The sequence below is a fragment of the Anguilla anguilla genome, chromosome 2 (genome assembly GCF_013347855.1).
Source record: "Anguilla anguilla isolate fAngAng1 chromosome 2, fAngAng1.pri, whole genome shotgun sequence".
In the NCBI taxonomy this organism is placed as follows: Eukaryota; Metazoa; Chordata; class Actinopteri; order Anguilliformes; family Anguillidae; genus Anguilla; species Anguilla anguilla.
In genome coordinates this window covers 37,348,655-37,364,102 of record NC_049202.1, presented here as the reverse complement: position 1 = coordinate 37,364,102, position 15,448 = coordinate 37,348,655, and the positions used below count along the sequence as shown (strand labels likewise).

General features: G+C 43.4%; 1 protein-coding gene across 2 annotated transcripts in view; it reads left to right on the top strand.

Annotated features, from left to right (window-relative positions):
* The window catches only part of LOC118221533 (C-type mannose receptor 2-like), a 38,701-nt gene that overhangs the window by 15,419 nt on the left and 7,834 nt on the right, over positions 1 to 15,448 (top strand). For both annotated transcript variants that reach the window (XM_035406677.1, XM_035406676.1), the window contains exons 6-21: positions 525 to 668; positions 926 to 1,117; positions 2,170 to 2,324; positions 3,596 to 3,697; positions 5,922 to 6,037; positions 6,592 to 6,740; positions 6,888 to 7,102; positions 7,320 to 7,462; positions 7,632 to 7,728; positions 8,631 to 8,766; positions 8,862 to 8,894; positions 9,019 to 9,185; positions 9,658 to 9,826; positions 11,232 to 11,374; positions 13,706 to 13,820; positions 15,118 to 15,278. In XM_035406677.1, coding sequence (XP_035262568.1) covers positions 525 to 668; positions 926 to 1,117; positions 2,170 to 2,324; positions 3,596 to 3,697; positions 5,922 to 6,037; positions 6,592 to 6,740; positions 6,888 to 7,102; positions 7,320 to 7,462; positions 7,632 to 7,728; positions 8,631 to 8,766; positions 8,862 to 8,894; positions 9,019 to 9,185; positions 9,658 to 9,826; positions 11,232 to 11,374; positions 13,706 to 13,820; positions 15,118 to 15,278 — 2,237 coding nt within the window. The remainder of the gene's footprint in view (positions 1 to 524; positions 669 to 925; positions 1,118 to 2,169; positions 2,325 to 3,595; positions 3,698 to 5,921; positions 6,038 to 6,591; positions 6,741 to 6,887; positions 7,103 to 7,319; positions 7,463 to 7,631; positions 7,729 to 8,630; positions 8,767 to 8,861; positions 8,895 to 9,018; positions 9,186 to 9,657; positions 9,827 to 11,231; positions 11,375 to 13,705; positions 13,821 to 15,117; positions 15,279 to 15,448) is intronic.

Genomic DNA, 15,448 nt, shown 5'->3' with positions numbered 1-15,448 from the left:
TCATAATTAGCCTGAACATGCAAGCGGAGGAGTGAAGTAATATACAGCAACACTAGTTATTTTCACTGCAGTGTATTTATAGTGAAAATGAGCTGTACCAGTTTATAAGCTTGAATGTTTATTTTTGTCCAGAAAAATGTACCTGTAACGTCAGAGCAGTGATGGTAGGACTGTTCCAGATCAAGAGAAAGCGGGCATGAAATGAATGACACATTACTGTGCAATGCCACTTGAGAACAAAATTGTGTTTCACTAATAATAGCAATAGTAAGATGAAGACGAAGAAGAAAAATGCTAGCACTGCTAATTTAATGTGTTTATTGCCGTTTTATGTTCTCAAATTTCGGTTGAACTCTTCTTTTACGTTAGTCCTGTAAATGGTATGCTATGAGAAATTCCATTGCTGCAGTGTTGGCATTTTGCCAGCCTTATTGTTCTGAGAACGGCTTATCCTTTTCCTATGGAAGGCTGGGGATAGTCTCAATAAAAGAGGTTCTTAAGTCTGCCCCATGTCCCTGCTGCAGATCAGCCGAACCACAGCGAGGAGGAGAACTGCGCGGTGATCCGCACCGAGACGTCCGGCCGCTGGCAGAACCGCGAGTGCGGCGCGGCCATGCCCTACGTCTGCAAGAAGAGGCCCAATGCCACGCTGGACCCTTTCAGCACCGGTAAGCCCCTGTCTGTCTGATGGCCCCGTACCTGTGGCCTGGGGCGGGCGGTGTCGAAACGTACGAGGACATAGAGTATTTACAGGTGCAACCTAAAGTGATGGGGCACCTCTCCGCCTCTGCTCCCCTTTCTCCTCCCCTAAACTTCCCTCTCTCGCTCTTTTGCCTCGCTCTATATCCTTGGGCTTTCTGAGTTTTGGTGTTCTAACCTTACTTCCCCTTCTTGCGCTGTCCCCGCGCCTCTCTTCCTGTGACAGACTCGTGGTCGGACGACGTCCGTAGGGAGTGTGACGTGGGGTGGCAGGCCTTCCAGACGGGCTGCTACAGGCTGACGGCGGAGAAGAAGGACTGGGAGGAGGCCCAGAAGACCTGCCAGAGGACGGACGCCAACCTGATCAGCATCCACACGCTGCCCGAGCTGGAGTTCGTCATCCGCAACCTGAAGAAAGGTGAGGGGAGGACTGCTTGGCCCTGGTCTGCTCCCCTTCCCCCGTGTCCCCCCCCCCGTTGCCACTCCCCCAGTCCCAGCCTCATTCTTCTTTTTCCCCCCCCAACACATTTCCTTGATTTTCAAGAATGCTGTTGACAAGACAGATATACATTATGCACCATGAAGAATGCTTCTGTTTCTCTCCTTTAATCAAAATTCTGTTCGCTGCCTGTTGCTTCCAGTTGTGTTCAGGAAAGAAAGAGTCTTAATCGAACTCAATGGTGAAAGACAGTTTAGCTCTTTAATGCGTGGTTACAGGTCTGCGTGGTCTCACGAGCGCCTCCAGTCTACCAAAAGCAACGGCGCACAGGTAGCTGTTGAAGTGGCTGAATTGATCTTCATCCCGCCATCAACCCGTAGTTTAAGGCGCAATGATGTGAACATACAACATCGACATGTGCACCCCTATCAGTGACCTCTATGCTAGTTTTTGACGTTTTTCAGGGTCTGTCCACTCAAGACCGTTAATCCCTTAATTAGATCTCTAAAACACTCTAAAATATGTTGAGTGCTGGTGTTTTCAGTTTCAGACACACCTTCCCCATCATTTGCAACTGCATTTAATCTCTACATAGGGAGAACATTGCAAGTTTCTTTGTACCACTGTATGGCAGTGGGTGTCTTCCCTTTAATTCCCTTCCCGTTAAGCAACTTCTACAGTTGAAAGTATTAGCAACGGGACACTTCATTTAAATCGATTATGAGCAGACCTGGTTTTGTTGTTATTTTACAATTAAAATTGACAGGATATTATTCCAGGACTTTGAGATCCACTTAAAGTGCATTTACAGAAATAGTGAATGTATGTCCCAGTGTTCCTTTGCCATTTTACAATACAATGGTGAAGCCTACCAGTTTATTTTTTTGGGAATATAAGATATAATGTACAATCTAATCAATATTTTATACAGTCTCCCATTCCGCTATGTTAATGACGTACCAGTCTTGCCAGCCTTTCACAGCATACTCAGAATATTCCATCGGATTGTGTGCTCTTTTCCCGTATCTCAGACGTGGATGAGCTGTGGATCGGGCTCCACGACACCAAGATGCAGATGAACTTCGAGTGGTCAGACCGCACCCCCGTCATCTTCACCTACTGGCACCCGTTTGAGCCCAATAACTTCCGCAACACCCAGGAGGATTGTGTTACGCTCTGGGGTCCGGTGAGCGGGGCCTGCTAGCCATCTGTTGCACTTCCACACATTTCTGTCCTCTTCTTCCAAGCTTGGATATTCCACGAATGTAAAATCCACCAGTATGAAACTTCCTATACAGACAGAATGTTTGGCAAGATTCCACAGTTGCTAGGCAAATTGAAAAGTTATGTTGGAGTAAATTTGGAATGCTGGAATAGAATGGCATGTCCCAGCTTCTTCCTCATTCTGAGTAAGAGTCAGAGCTTTGGCTTCACTCTATTTTAGGAAATGGTTGTATGCATGGTGTATGCAATAAATCTCTCATTAAGTTTACCACAAGTATATTATTTACCATAAGTATATTTCATTATTTGATATTGATGTCTTGGCAGTTCTTAACAAGAACATGATGTCCTACTTGAGTGTTGTGTGAGAAGATTTATCTTGCACATTTGATATTTAATGTGATATTTGTATCATGTTCCATTTTAAAATGGAGGTGTTTTTTCAGTGTCAGTGAGTTATTTCCCATTTCTCTTAAATAAGTAAGTGAATGATGTTTTTTCATTGTATCCAAAAAAAAAAGATTTTATTATGAATTAGATTTCATACCAGGAAAAGAAGGGTAAGGCTCTTAACAGTTCCTGAAAATGATTTGCAGCCTAGTTTTAAATATATTTTTTCTTAAAAAAAACAAAACAAAAAATGTAGTGCATATTTGAAACCATTTGAAACTGTAACATATAATTACCAGAAACAGGCACTGTTACCAGAACTATGTATTAATTAACAGAACAGCCTTAGGGACTGTAAATCTCTGAAAGATATGCGGTGTGTAAAGGCAGTCACTAAGATTACAGCTTGTCAACAAAAAGTAAAAAAAAAAAAAAAAATTATATATGTATTTTTGAAATAATTACATCTGCAATTTAATTCAGTAAGGAATGAGTTAAATAACTGAAGTCATTGTTTTAGCATTAACATGGAACCTTTTGTTTTGTAAACATGACGGGGTCAGGACAAACAGTGGGTGGATATTGTACAGATAAGTTCCCATTCCCAAAAACATCCAAAACCTGATAAATGCACGCCAGATATTTTCTGGATGTTTTGTGGTGGGTTTTGGGTCTTTTTTTTGGCAGCGTACATCAAAGAGCTCTGCTTCCCTGTATTTTGAGATTATCGTACCTTTTTGCATTAGAATAGGCTAATGCGCTATTGTGTGTTCACTTTGATGGTATGAATGGCCTGCTTTGGTCATCAGAAGTACTTACGCTGTTTAATCTCTCTGTGTCCAGGACGGGCGCTGGAACGACAGTCCCTGTAATCTGTCCCTGCCTTCCATCTGTAAGAAGCAGGCTCAGAAGATTGAAGGCACACAGGACCATGGCTGCAAACCGGTACGCTCTCAGTCTGCTCCGTTATAATCTCACATTGGGCTCTACGCCAGTCTCATTTGTTCTGTGTCTTAATATGTTTTGTCCATCTGTACTTTAAAACTGGAGTGTTATGTTTATGTTGAGACGTACGTGTGTGTGTGTGTCTGTGCGTGTGTTTGTGAGTGTGTGTCTGTGTGTGTGTGTGTGTGTGTGAGTGTGTGTCTGTGCGTGTGTTTGTGAGTGTGTGTCTGTGCGTGTGTTTGTGAGTGTGTCAGTGAGTTTCTCTTTGTCTCTCTCTCTCTCTCCTCTCGTTCCACACAGTCTGTATTTAGAGCTTTTTGCAGAGTCACCCTGCCATATTTGCTGTTCCAGCTGTTTGGAGTCAGCACCGGCCCTCCAACTAAATTGTAAATAATTGAGAACAACTGTTGCCCCCCCTGCTCCTGCTTTTCTTGTCTGGAGCTGTTGCATGAATCACCCTATGTGGCCCCAGAGGTCAGCCAGCAACCTCCTCTCCTCCCAAAAAAACACATACCCAAACACCGCTTAGCGGACATCTGGTAAACCCATCTAATACCACCCTCTTTCCTGTCTTTTCTCTTTGCTCTCTCTTGCTTTTCCCCTCCGTCTGCTCTCTGTGTCTATCGTCTCTCTGTCCCTCTTGCCTTTCCACCCTTCTCTTTTTCTGTCACACTGTTTTTGCATACCATCTCACCATGTCTGCCCTCTCTTTCTTTGTCTACACTTTCAGTCTTCTGTGTCCCTTATTCACTCCTTCTGTTGCCCAAACTCTATCGATCTGAAGTTAAATACTGTGAAGGCTCCTTCCGTTTATTGTATTGCTTTTTGGTTCAAATGAATTTTATTAGCATATCAGACGTAGGCCAGGTCATACTTAGCTCCTCAGTAAACGTGACAAGAAGTCCTGTCGGTGCATTCATTCTGGGTGTTCTGCATGTTAGAGCATTCATATTGTATATGATACATACACTATGTACAGTGCTGTGAAAAAATACTTTCCCCCTTCCTGATTTCCTCTATTATTGCCTATTTGTCACGCTGAATGGTTTCAGATTTTAGACAGAATGTAATATTAGACAAAGGGAAACTGAGTAAACACGAAACACCTTTTTGTAAATTATTCTTTTATTTAATGAAAAAAGTCATCAAACACCCATATCACCCAGCTGTGTTACTAGCTTTCTTTACTTTATCTTTATTGTTACTTATGTAAAACATCTTAATATATTTTTGCCAGTTTTTTTTATATTTTATAAAACATTTATATTTGTGTAAAGATTCAGTAAACCCAACACCTTATTGGCCTACTGTTGTATCATTTCAACACATTTGATGTTGTTTGTTTTGTACTATCGATCAATCATTTTTCAATTTTTGTACTTTTGTACAATTTTTGTACCACTGTATTTGCTCTCCAAGTCCACTTTGTGGCTGCTTTTGCAACTTTGAATTTCAAAGCTCATACTATAGTTTAGGTAGCTTGTTAGTTTAAATTGAAATTTGGCAAAATTAGCATTCCCCCCCACCCCCATGAACCACGTGATTTAAAAGTGTAAACGCATTTTATGCCCTATGTAATCGTTTAATGATTTTAAGAGATTTTCCCATCCCTCAGGCAATTAATCGTCATCACTTCTGTGAGAACAATTCTGAAACCAGCAACTTTTCTTGATGCTCAGTTTAAAAATGTTTTTAAATGTGTTCCTGACCAAACCGTCTTTCTGTGTTACATCTGGTGCTTTCTGTGTAATGAATGAACATGAAATGGCCTTTCCTGCTACTCAAGAGGGGGTCATCCTGAGTTCATTAGGAGGAAATGTGGGGATCATGTGACCTCACAATCTCTCCCTCTGTCTCCCCCCAACTGCAAAAGCACACACAGCTGGAGTACCTTGTGTGTTTCCTGCTGCCAGAAACACTTGCATGAAAGTTTGCTATTGGATAAAAGCACTCATCTGACCTTATGATTGAAGTTTTTACACACGTCTGCTGCACATATTCATGACTTCCTGTGTCTCAGCTTGCCGCTTCCTATTCTATTCTAATATTAGAAGCCATGTGAGTGGGAAATATTTCGCATTTTAATGCTACCCTCATCCCCCAGCTAACAGGCAGTTTCAGTTAATTTGCTGATTTCAATGTCTTTGTTTTGGCCTTCTCCTTACCAGCTTTGAGGTGAATTCTGCAAATTGTGCGCCCCCTCTAACCTACCTGTCTCTGTCAGGGCTGGAAATGGCATAGTCCTTCCTGCTACTTTGTGGGTGAGGAGTCGATGCCATATGAGGAAGCAAGGAAAGCATGCATGGCTGATGAGGCCACCCTTGTAACTGTCACCAACAGGTGAGTCTTCAGAACATGCAGTATATGTGAAACATTCTAGTCTTGGACTTCAAACGAACAATGTCCTAGGCTTAAAGTCTGGAAATGATCGTGACGCTGTACTTATGGTTCCCTTATAGTTGGCCGCTGAATTTATTACTGATTGTATCCAGATGTTTGTTTTTCCACTGAACATCATCTGAGCCATTACTAGACAATGATTGTAAATTCCTCCTCTATTTGATAAGTGTTTGAATGTGCAGCGGCAGCCTGACTGAAGCATTATCTGCAGCACATCTGTACTGACAGCAGTGAGGAGGGGCTCCTCCTGGGATTTTGAGCCCCATGAAAAAATGTCACCACCCCCGGCAACCCCATCCCTGCACGATTACAGCACAATTTTTCAGGCCCTCTGTCAAGTCCTCCCCACACCCCCCCATATGGCGCCCTTGACACTGAGCCCTGCACTCCTTCACTTTACTCTATTCAGTGAATAATTGCTCACCATTTCCATTAAAGTTGAACATGTGCCACTCATCAGTCTTGTTAATCACTCTTGCTGGCTCTAACACCAGGTTTGAGCAAGCCTTTGTGAGTAGCCTGGTGTTTGGACGGGTCGGTGATTACTTCTGGACAGCCCTGAATGACCAGAACAACACTGGCACCTTCCACTGGCTCAGTGGTGATGAGGTCACCTTCACCAACTGGAACCGAGACCAACCAGGTAGGCCTCTACCAGCGGAGTCATTTCCTGTCTACCACCATCTGTCTATTTAGTCAGTCTGTCAATTCAAATGGACCGTTTTTTTCAGAAAGTCAAATGTCTCGCAATTTCAAACGTACTTATGTTCCTCCCTCTTTCAACCCTCAGGACTGGACAAAGGTGGCTGTGTTGCCCTGGCAACAGGCTTTGCCACAGGACTGTGGGAGGTCAAAGACTGCTCCACCCGGGCCAAATTAATTTGTCGCTCAAACCTGGATGCGTCCCTGAGCCCCGAACCACCTGCCCCGCTCCCCACACCGAGCCTGACGGGAACCTGCCCTCGCGGATGGAAGAGCAGCAGCACCTTGCGCCATTGCTACAAGGTCTTACACACACTGCTTTCACACAGCATCTGCCCCCTCCTTCCCTCTGAGGTTCCTTTAACTCAGATTCCCGCCATAAAGTGTAAGAGCTGGTGTCAGACATGTCTATGCGGTCAGAGAAAGCGTCCTGCTGTGAAGAGAAGGCAGCCCTGTCAGTTTCACACCCAAATTGTGCGCGCTGTCTCTCTCTTAGCACACCTTCCCTTTCCTTCCCCAGGTCTACCACTCTTCCCAGGTGGGCGAGAAACTCAGCTGGCTGCAGGCTAACCTCTACTGTAAGAAACACGGCTCCCATCTGCTCAGCATCACCAACTTCGAGGAGGACCAGTTTGTCTCACAGATCCTCCACGAGACGTTTGGGTTGGTGTCAAATTTTCATCACCTGGCCACTGGCTTGCTCTGATTGCTACCATAACTATTTAAATTTCTTCAATGAGCCAAAGGGTGCCCGTATGACAAACACCAGTAGGTAGGCCTAGGTTTGCGTTACTGGTTTCAGTCGTGAATGTGAAACCTGACTTCCTCACAGGGAGTCAGAAGACTTGGAGCAGCACTGGTTGTGGATTGGGCTGAACCGCAGGAACCCTATGAACAAGGGCAGCTGGAAGTGGAGCGACGGGCTTGGAGTGAGTTGGATGTGTGATCTCATCTGTTAATGAAATAGGCTGCCACAAAAATACTGTGCCCAATAAGGCAGCCTTGTTTGATTTTGTTTTGCTTGCTTAGCGACTTTGAAAGTTCTGCCCTTCTTTGCTGAGATGAATTTGCGTATAAATCAGCAATTTCAATGGCGACCACAACTTCTGCAAATTATTTAAACAAACTGGACATGAGGTAAAGTACATTTTGGGGTGTGGGAACTCACCAGAATCTTGCGTCTCATACCCTCAGGTCAGTTCTCTTCTTCCTTTTTGCTCACTTTTTGTCTTCTTTTATTTTTATTTAATTTGTCATTTTTTCAGAAAACAAGAGCATGTGAAAATCCCTCTCCCCTGCTGATAGTGACAGCACAAAGGGTGCAGGTGTGGATTGAACATGAAGTAACAGGCAGTGGAGAGAGGTCACACACTTGCTCTACTCTTTCACCCTCCAAACCAACCCGAGAAACAATGATACGCTGTATCAAAAAGAACAGAGCGCCACGCGCAAAAAAACAACCCTCCCTTGCAATTGTCCAAGCTGCTCACTCTTCCCCTTCTGCCATGGGGCATCCCCGACCCTTTATGAAATCCCCTGTAGATACTGCCTACTGCCACTGGATGACGTTAGCTGTGTGCCAAAATATAGAGTAACAGAAAATAGTGTGACGGCAGTATGCCTAACCCTACATGATTGACAATTTTTTCCATTGGTTAATTTACACATTTTCCATTGGTTTATTGGAAACGTGTTTCTTTTGTTTAAATGAATACCTTTTCATTTAAAAATTTATTAATTCAGCACTGTAAGATCCCCTCATTCTCTGCGCCTTGTCCCTCTGTAATTATCAATAATTCTCATTTGTTCCCCTTCATCTCATTTCCCACAGTTCTCCTACCACAACTTTGGCCATTACAACTATGAGCAGGATATTGGCCAGTGTGCAGTGGCTGACCTGGGAACCATGCAGTGGTCAGCAATGCAATGTGAGACCGAGCTCGACTGGATCTGCAAGATCCCCAAAGGTGAAGCACCACCACTCTGTGCAAAATATCTCTGCTTGTTATGTAATCTGCCAGACATAATAGCATGTAACCATATGATTTGTTTGTGTTTTAAGGAACTGAGGAGAAGGAGCCAGAGGTTGAAGAAGGTCAGTGACCTTTTAACATTTTATTAAGAACTGCTTTCAAAAAAACAACATCTTGCTTCCGGTTTTTTTTTTTGTTTATAACCCAAACCATCTGTTCACCTGTGTTTCAAATGCCTTTGGTTAGACTCAAGCAGTAAGGAGTGGGTGACGTTCCAGCAGGCGGATTATAAGTTCTTTGATCACAGCTCTACCTGGTACCAGGCCCAGCGCATCTGCTCCTGGTTTCAGTCCTCCCTGGCCTCCGTGCACTCCCCTGAGGAGCAGAGCTTCCTCACTCAGCTCACGCGTAAGGTGCGTCTTCCCGCCAACCGCTGGTGAGCTTTGAAGGCCCATTAGGGGCGCCAGCACCAGAACAAACCGGTTGTTAAGTTGTGCCAACTTGAGCCAATTGAGGTTCTGTTCTCTCTGTACAGCCTACAATGCAGCAATGACATGCATTTAATACGTTTATTATTATTTTAAAATTACTAAAAGGACTGGATTTGCTGTAGTATGAACTGATTTGATTTAGCATGCTAATTGTGTGTAATGTCAAGAGTTGGATTAGGATTGAATAAGAATGAGAAAATTCCATTATCTTACCGCTAAGCTTCAACTAACATTTGAGATTGATTGTTTGTTTTTTTTTGTTTATGTGTACTTCTCGTTTTGATTTCTGTCAACTCTGGTGAAAGTGCTTTGCTTGAGTTGTTTTGTCTATGTATTTTGTTTGTTTACCATGCCTGCCTTGACCTTGTGACTAGCTGTGTGTTTTTCTTCTCAGCTGTCCAAAGTCGCAGGCCAGCAATGGTGGGTGGGGCTGAACACCAATGAAAATGATGGGCGTTTCCGATGGTCCGACCACTCTGTGCTCAATTATGTGTCCTGGGCCCCAGGCAGACCACGCCCAGTCAGCAGGGACCGCAAGTGTGTTTCCATGACAGCCACCAGAGGTGAGATATGAGGTTATGTGATTAGTGGAAGATCTAAGGATTCAGCGAGGGAATCTTGTACTTGTCTGGACATGAATTCTGCTTACCTACTGTCATACTACAGCTGCAAGCATCTGTAACATTTCCAAAAAAAACCCAACCTCTTACATTGCAGATTATTTTATGATTATTTTCAGATAGTTATAGTGAAGTTTGGGTGAAGATGTTTGAACATGATGGACTGCTCACAGATTAGTCCTATTTATTTATGATGGTGCTTTAATCTTCAGTTTACATTTAGCATACAGGCCTCAGCTACAAAGGTATAGGCACTAGGGATGTGACGGTATACCGGTATGATGGTATACCGTAACAATTTGAATATAAAATAGTACTGTCATAAACGTAACGAAATACCGTGATAGTAAACCACGTGACAAAAGCAATTTTAATGCAGCTAATTTTTTTTTTAAACCAGTGCCCAAATGTACAATAATTTCGCCATTTCAAAAAAACTGATGACTTATACAACTGTTGTTTCCATGCTGATGAAATGTAATGATTGTAGCGATTACATGTTTGAGCCATTGCGATTTAGTTGTGGGCTATTTGACATTATCCGTAGACCAGACTTTTTAGTGAGTCTCATTCATTTGAGTAGGGTCCAGGAAGTTGCCTGCTTCCACGCAGCGTATGTGGTGCGCAGATGTTTTTCTCCACTTTGTGACTGTTGGTATTGCACTCATTGGCTGAAGTATGTGAGTAGGCGTGTCAAACAAAGTTGTTGCTTACAATAAATACGCTATTTTTGTGAAATCACATATTTACACCTGTGATTTCTCTTTTTTGGCTGTGTATGATAATTTTATTTAAAATCAGATAATTTTAAGCCTCTGGTACGATAGTTTAATATTTCCCATCTGGCAACGCTGGCTAGCTAGCTGTTATACGTCTAAACGGCATCCCCGTTTGCAGTCTCTTACAACACTTGCGATGTCTGATGCTGATTCTGATACCGACCGTAATGAAGAATTATATCCCCCCAAAAAGCAAACTTGTTCATCCGTGTGGGCTCACTTTGGATTCAGGAAAAAGGATTTTTATTATTTGAAATATACAATTACAAGGAGTGAACTATTCAGTTGCATTTTTTGTTTTATTTTTCAATTTGAATGGTTTAAAAAAATCTGCAGAGCCATAAATAAACAGATCGAGGTGTAAACTTTGTGTTATTTATTTTTTTTAGCTTAAAACCTGATACCGTGATATACCAAAAATCGTGATATTGAGTAGTACGATTATCATACCATTAAATTTTCATACCGTCACATCCCTAATAGGCACAAAAGTCAATGTGCTCTTATTATGAGGAGTGATCCTTTCAAAATATGTTGGCTTAACAGTTTAATCACTTCACTTTGCACAGGGGAATGGAGTGACCAGAAGTGCCACACAGATCTGCCCTATGTCTGCAAAAGAGTCAACGTCACAGCCACCCCTCCGCCTACCCCTGCGTCCCCTGTCCCGCCTGGGGGCTGTCCTGATGGGTGGACTCCCTTCCTCAACAAGGTGGAGCTCCATCCTTTAGTACTCTGGGCACTGTTCTGTTACTGTTGTCGCTGTCGATGCTTTGCTGCTAATGTTTATGCTGTTGTGGCCCAGCTGCTCATTAACTAGTTTGTGAATGCTCTCAGCTGTGATGTAGGCCTTGAGGGAATGTTGTGAGGTTGGTGCCACCGTGCAGTAGTGCTGTGTGCTGCTAACAGAATTCCTTGCTATGCACTTCCTCCTTATTGCAGTCTGCCCCTCCCTCAGGAGACACACCCCCGTCGCTGCACTATGTGGCACAGGACTCTCTCCAACCCTGTGACAGCTTTATGGTTGCAGGGGGCCTGTGGAGCTGTAGCTGCCAGTCGGCCATTTGTAATTCTGACTTCATCTCATCCTACACCTCTCTGTTCTCCCTCCAGTCTGTTGCCCTCACTTGAAACATGAATCGCCCCAGACAACACTGCAACCCCAGAGGCCCCCTCTTCGACGTTCTCCTTCCCCCACACTCCCCTGCTGTCTGGCAGGAAAGCAGAACAGAACTGTTTCCTTCTCCTAGATATTTTCTGTTCTTCCCCTTTCTCACTAGTTATTAATAGTGCTGTATTCGTACTCCTCTCTTCTCTGTCTTCAACGTTTCATTCTCTTTGTTCCCTTATTCAGCTGATCTGGAACCTTTTCCTAGCCCACTTCAGGCTATCTGACACCCTCTTTGCCAACAGGACCTCATTTTGGGCGGCAGGGAGAAAATGACTCTAATCCAGTGACTCTCCTTACCTGTCCAGCTGCCACTCTCGGGATTTTCATCTTCTGTCACTGCTGCTGAGGCTAACTTTTATCAGGGCTGATAACTAATTATCCTTTATTTACACAAACTGTACTCCACTTTTTCCACATTCCTCAACCTTCCGCCACCCCCACCTCCCTCAACCCTTACCGCAGATGGCTTCGCCACCTTCTTCCATGTGGAAGCTGCATCTGTCATCTCCCCTCTTCACTCACCAACCCTGCCCTCTCTGCACTTTCTCCTCTTACTGACCTCTGTTAAGACCTGCTGTCTTACCATCTACCTACACCAGTGGAGCTCCATTCTGCAAAGGCGGCTTCTGTCTCCTACATTCTAGTCCTCCTCAACCTTTCTGCAGATTTTTTTTAAACGGTTGTCCACCACCTGCTACTGTCTTCCCGGACTGCCTTGGGGATCCGCACTACAGCACTCAACTTGTGTGAACTATCTTGATAGTTGCTCCTTCTAAGTTACATGGGGGGGGGACGCCGCTTCAAGACCACATAACCTCAGTACAGATGTCCCTCAGGGTTCTGCTCTTTGTCTCTTGGTTCTGTCATCTCCTAACATAGTCCATCTCATCACTGCTACACTGATGGCGCACAAACATTCGCTCTTTCCCTTCCTTCTGATACAGTGGTCTCAGCACAAATCTCTGCTTGCCTGAATCTCAAGCTGGATGGCAAACAGTTGCCTGAATGTCACAGTTATTCATTGAGACTAACTGAAACTGAGATTAACATTGATGTTTTCCACTTTGTAACTCAACCTGGATAAGAACTTCTGTAATGTAATTCCATGAGATCCGCATTTGAACCAGTAGCTTCACTGGAAATAAAACAGGGCATACAACAGCAACGGTAAACAGAACACACATCAGATACCTCCACATAATTTTATGTCATGTTTGGTGAGAGGCTGAACTTTCAAGGAAGATGACCCCAAAAAATGGAAAAATGTTGTATGGGATTATAGTTAAAACACCCATAAAAAATGGAAAAATGTTGTATGGGATTATAGTTAAAACACCCATAACATAATACATGTAATACCCTGCTCTATATGATAGTACTTTTAAAGGCAAGACAAATTATTTCTGATAACTAACAGGAAAAGTAACAGTGTAATAAGAAAATATGTATATCAGCATTCATGTTCTCTGCACCTTGTCATTATCATAACTGTTTCAGTTAACCTTATATATACTGTGCATGTACGGGTACTTGTCTTCTGTGAATCAGCCTGTTCAGTGTGTGTCAATACAATGTTCCTCTCTTTTAAAACTTGAAAGAGGGTGTACATTTCCCTGTATCATGTGACTCAGGCTCCCATAGTTAACTACAAAGTCATTGTTGATGTAATGTTTGATGGGAATTGTACTACAATGCCAAATCGGTATTATACAGTATCTGCTATATATCACTATTACAATAAACATAAATAACAGCGTATGCTTAGAATTAAATTGGGTAATTTTTTTGCTTGGCGTGAATTGTAATAATTCGACTGTCGTCAGTCTAGACTTGATAAGGAGCCCCGTGGCCTTTGTTCCTGTACTCCTCCAGTGTTACATGATCCAAGGGTACCAGGAGTCCGGCCGGGTCACCTGGGAAGCAGCCAGGGCAACATGCAAGTCTCAGGGAGCCAGCCTTGCATCCGTGTCCAGTTACTTGGAGCAGGGTAATCCTAGCATGCGCGCTAACACTGTCCTCACTCCACAGGGCACGCACAGGCTCAGAGCAGCTTGAACCCAGGTGATGTTAAATAGTGGGGGAAAAAACTCTGTCTCATAGAAAATCTAGTTATACTCCGGTAGGGTCGGTTCCACAAGGAAACGTTACACGGTGTACCAGAATAGAGCCCCTCACTTAACTGTTCTTCCATTTGTGTTCCACATCCTCATGTGTCCTTATAAAATGATTCACAATTTGAAGTGAGGTACGGTGGACATGTTAGGTCTTTCATAAGTACTGCCAACAGAGCTCACGATTTACAAATTCTCTGCTCCCTCAGCAAACCGCCTCAAAGCTTATATGGGGTCACACAGGCATGGGCTGGGTATACGCCTTGCGGGAGAACCTGTAATTGACTGTTTTCTCTGACAACCCACAGAGCTTCTGCTGGTCCAACAATTAGTGGGATTGTTTACCATCCCTGCTTGCTGTGTAGGTAGCTAATTTATAAAAGCATTTGTGGTGTATATTTAGACCTAAAATTTATGTTGTTGGGCAGTATGAACTTGTGAAAGTCATTCTAGGGTAATTTTACATTTGATATTGCTGGTTTTCAAATAAGATAGACAAGCACACCACCTAGCTGTATAACTGTATAACTTGTGGATAAATGAACCGACTAAATTGAGAACATGTCTCCTCTTACATTCTAGAACTTTGGAAGCAATCAATACATGTTAGTGTATTTTATGAAAGGACATGCTTTTACAATAGGGTAACAGTCATTTTTACAAGTCATTTTAATATGTCTCTTAATTTCAAATGGAAAATCAAAATGAAACCATTTTAAGTGCTAGATGTTTTGTGTGAAAAAGTTGTGAGAAAAAGATGAAATAGCAAGAAATAGCAAAACTGTATTTTCATTAAAAGATTTTGATAATGACATTGAATGCAAAGATACTATATGTTACATGTTGTCAAGTAATCCCATTTCTACTGACAGATGTGTATGGGTATACAGGTCAAGAAGTCTGTTCCAGTATATTCATGCATACAGGATTAAACAATCACATGTAAAGTGTAAGCTAATGTGTTGTTTGTATCTTGACATAAAAGGGGTATCAAAACCCATCAGTCTGCAGTCTGTTTTTTTTCCCATTACTTGATGCAATTACTTTACATTGCAAGGCACAATGGGAACCAAATCATTGTGCATAATTATTCGCTGTGGGGTATGTAAATCTAGCCAGTTGGCATATCCGTAATATAACGTGAGTATTGCTCCTTTGCCTTTCCCTCCACAGCCTTCATCACCACTCAGCTGTACAACGTCGGCTTCGACCTGTGGATGGGGCTGGCGGACTCAGAGAGCCACTTCCAGTGGGAGGAGCGAGGGCCCCTCACTTACACCAACTGGGCCCCGGGGGAGCCTCAGGGACACAAAGACCTGCTCTCCAAGCCTCTGGTACGGCTCGCGCGGGTAGCGCCTTTACTCTACTTGCAGTACATCTCTATGGTCCCTCGTCTCTTCGGCCTCCGATGGGCTTTGCTGTGCTTCTGCATGCTCGTTCATGGCAGAGACGGTTCGTCAGCGTCAGTGGAGGTTTTTCTGACCGTATAGCCTCGGTGCACCGA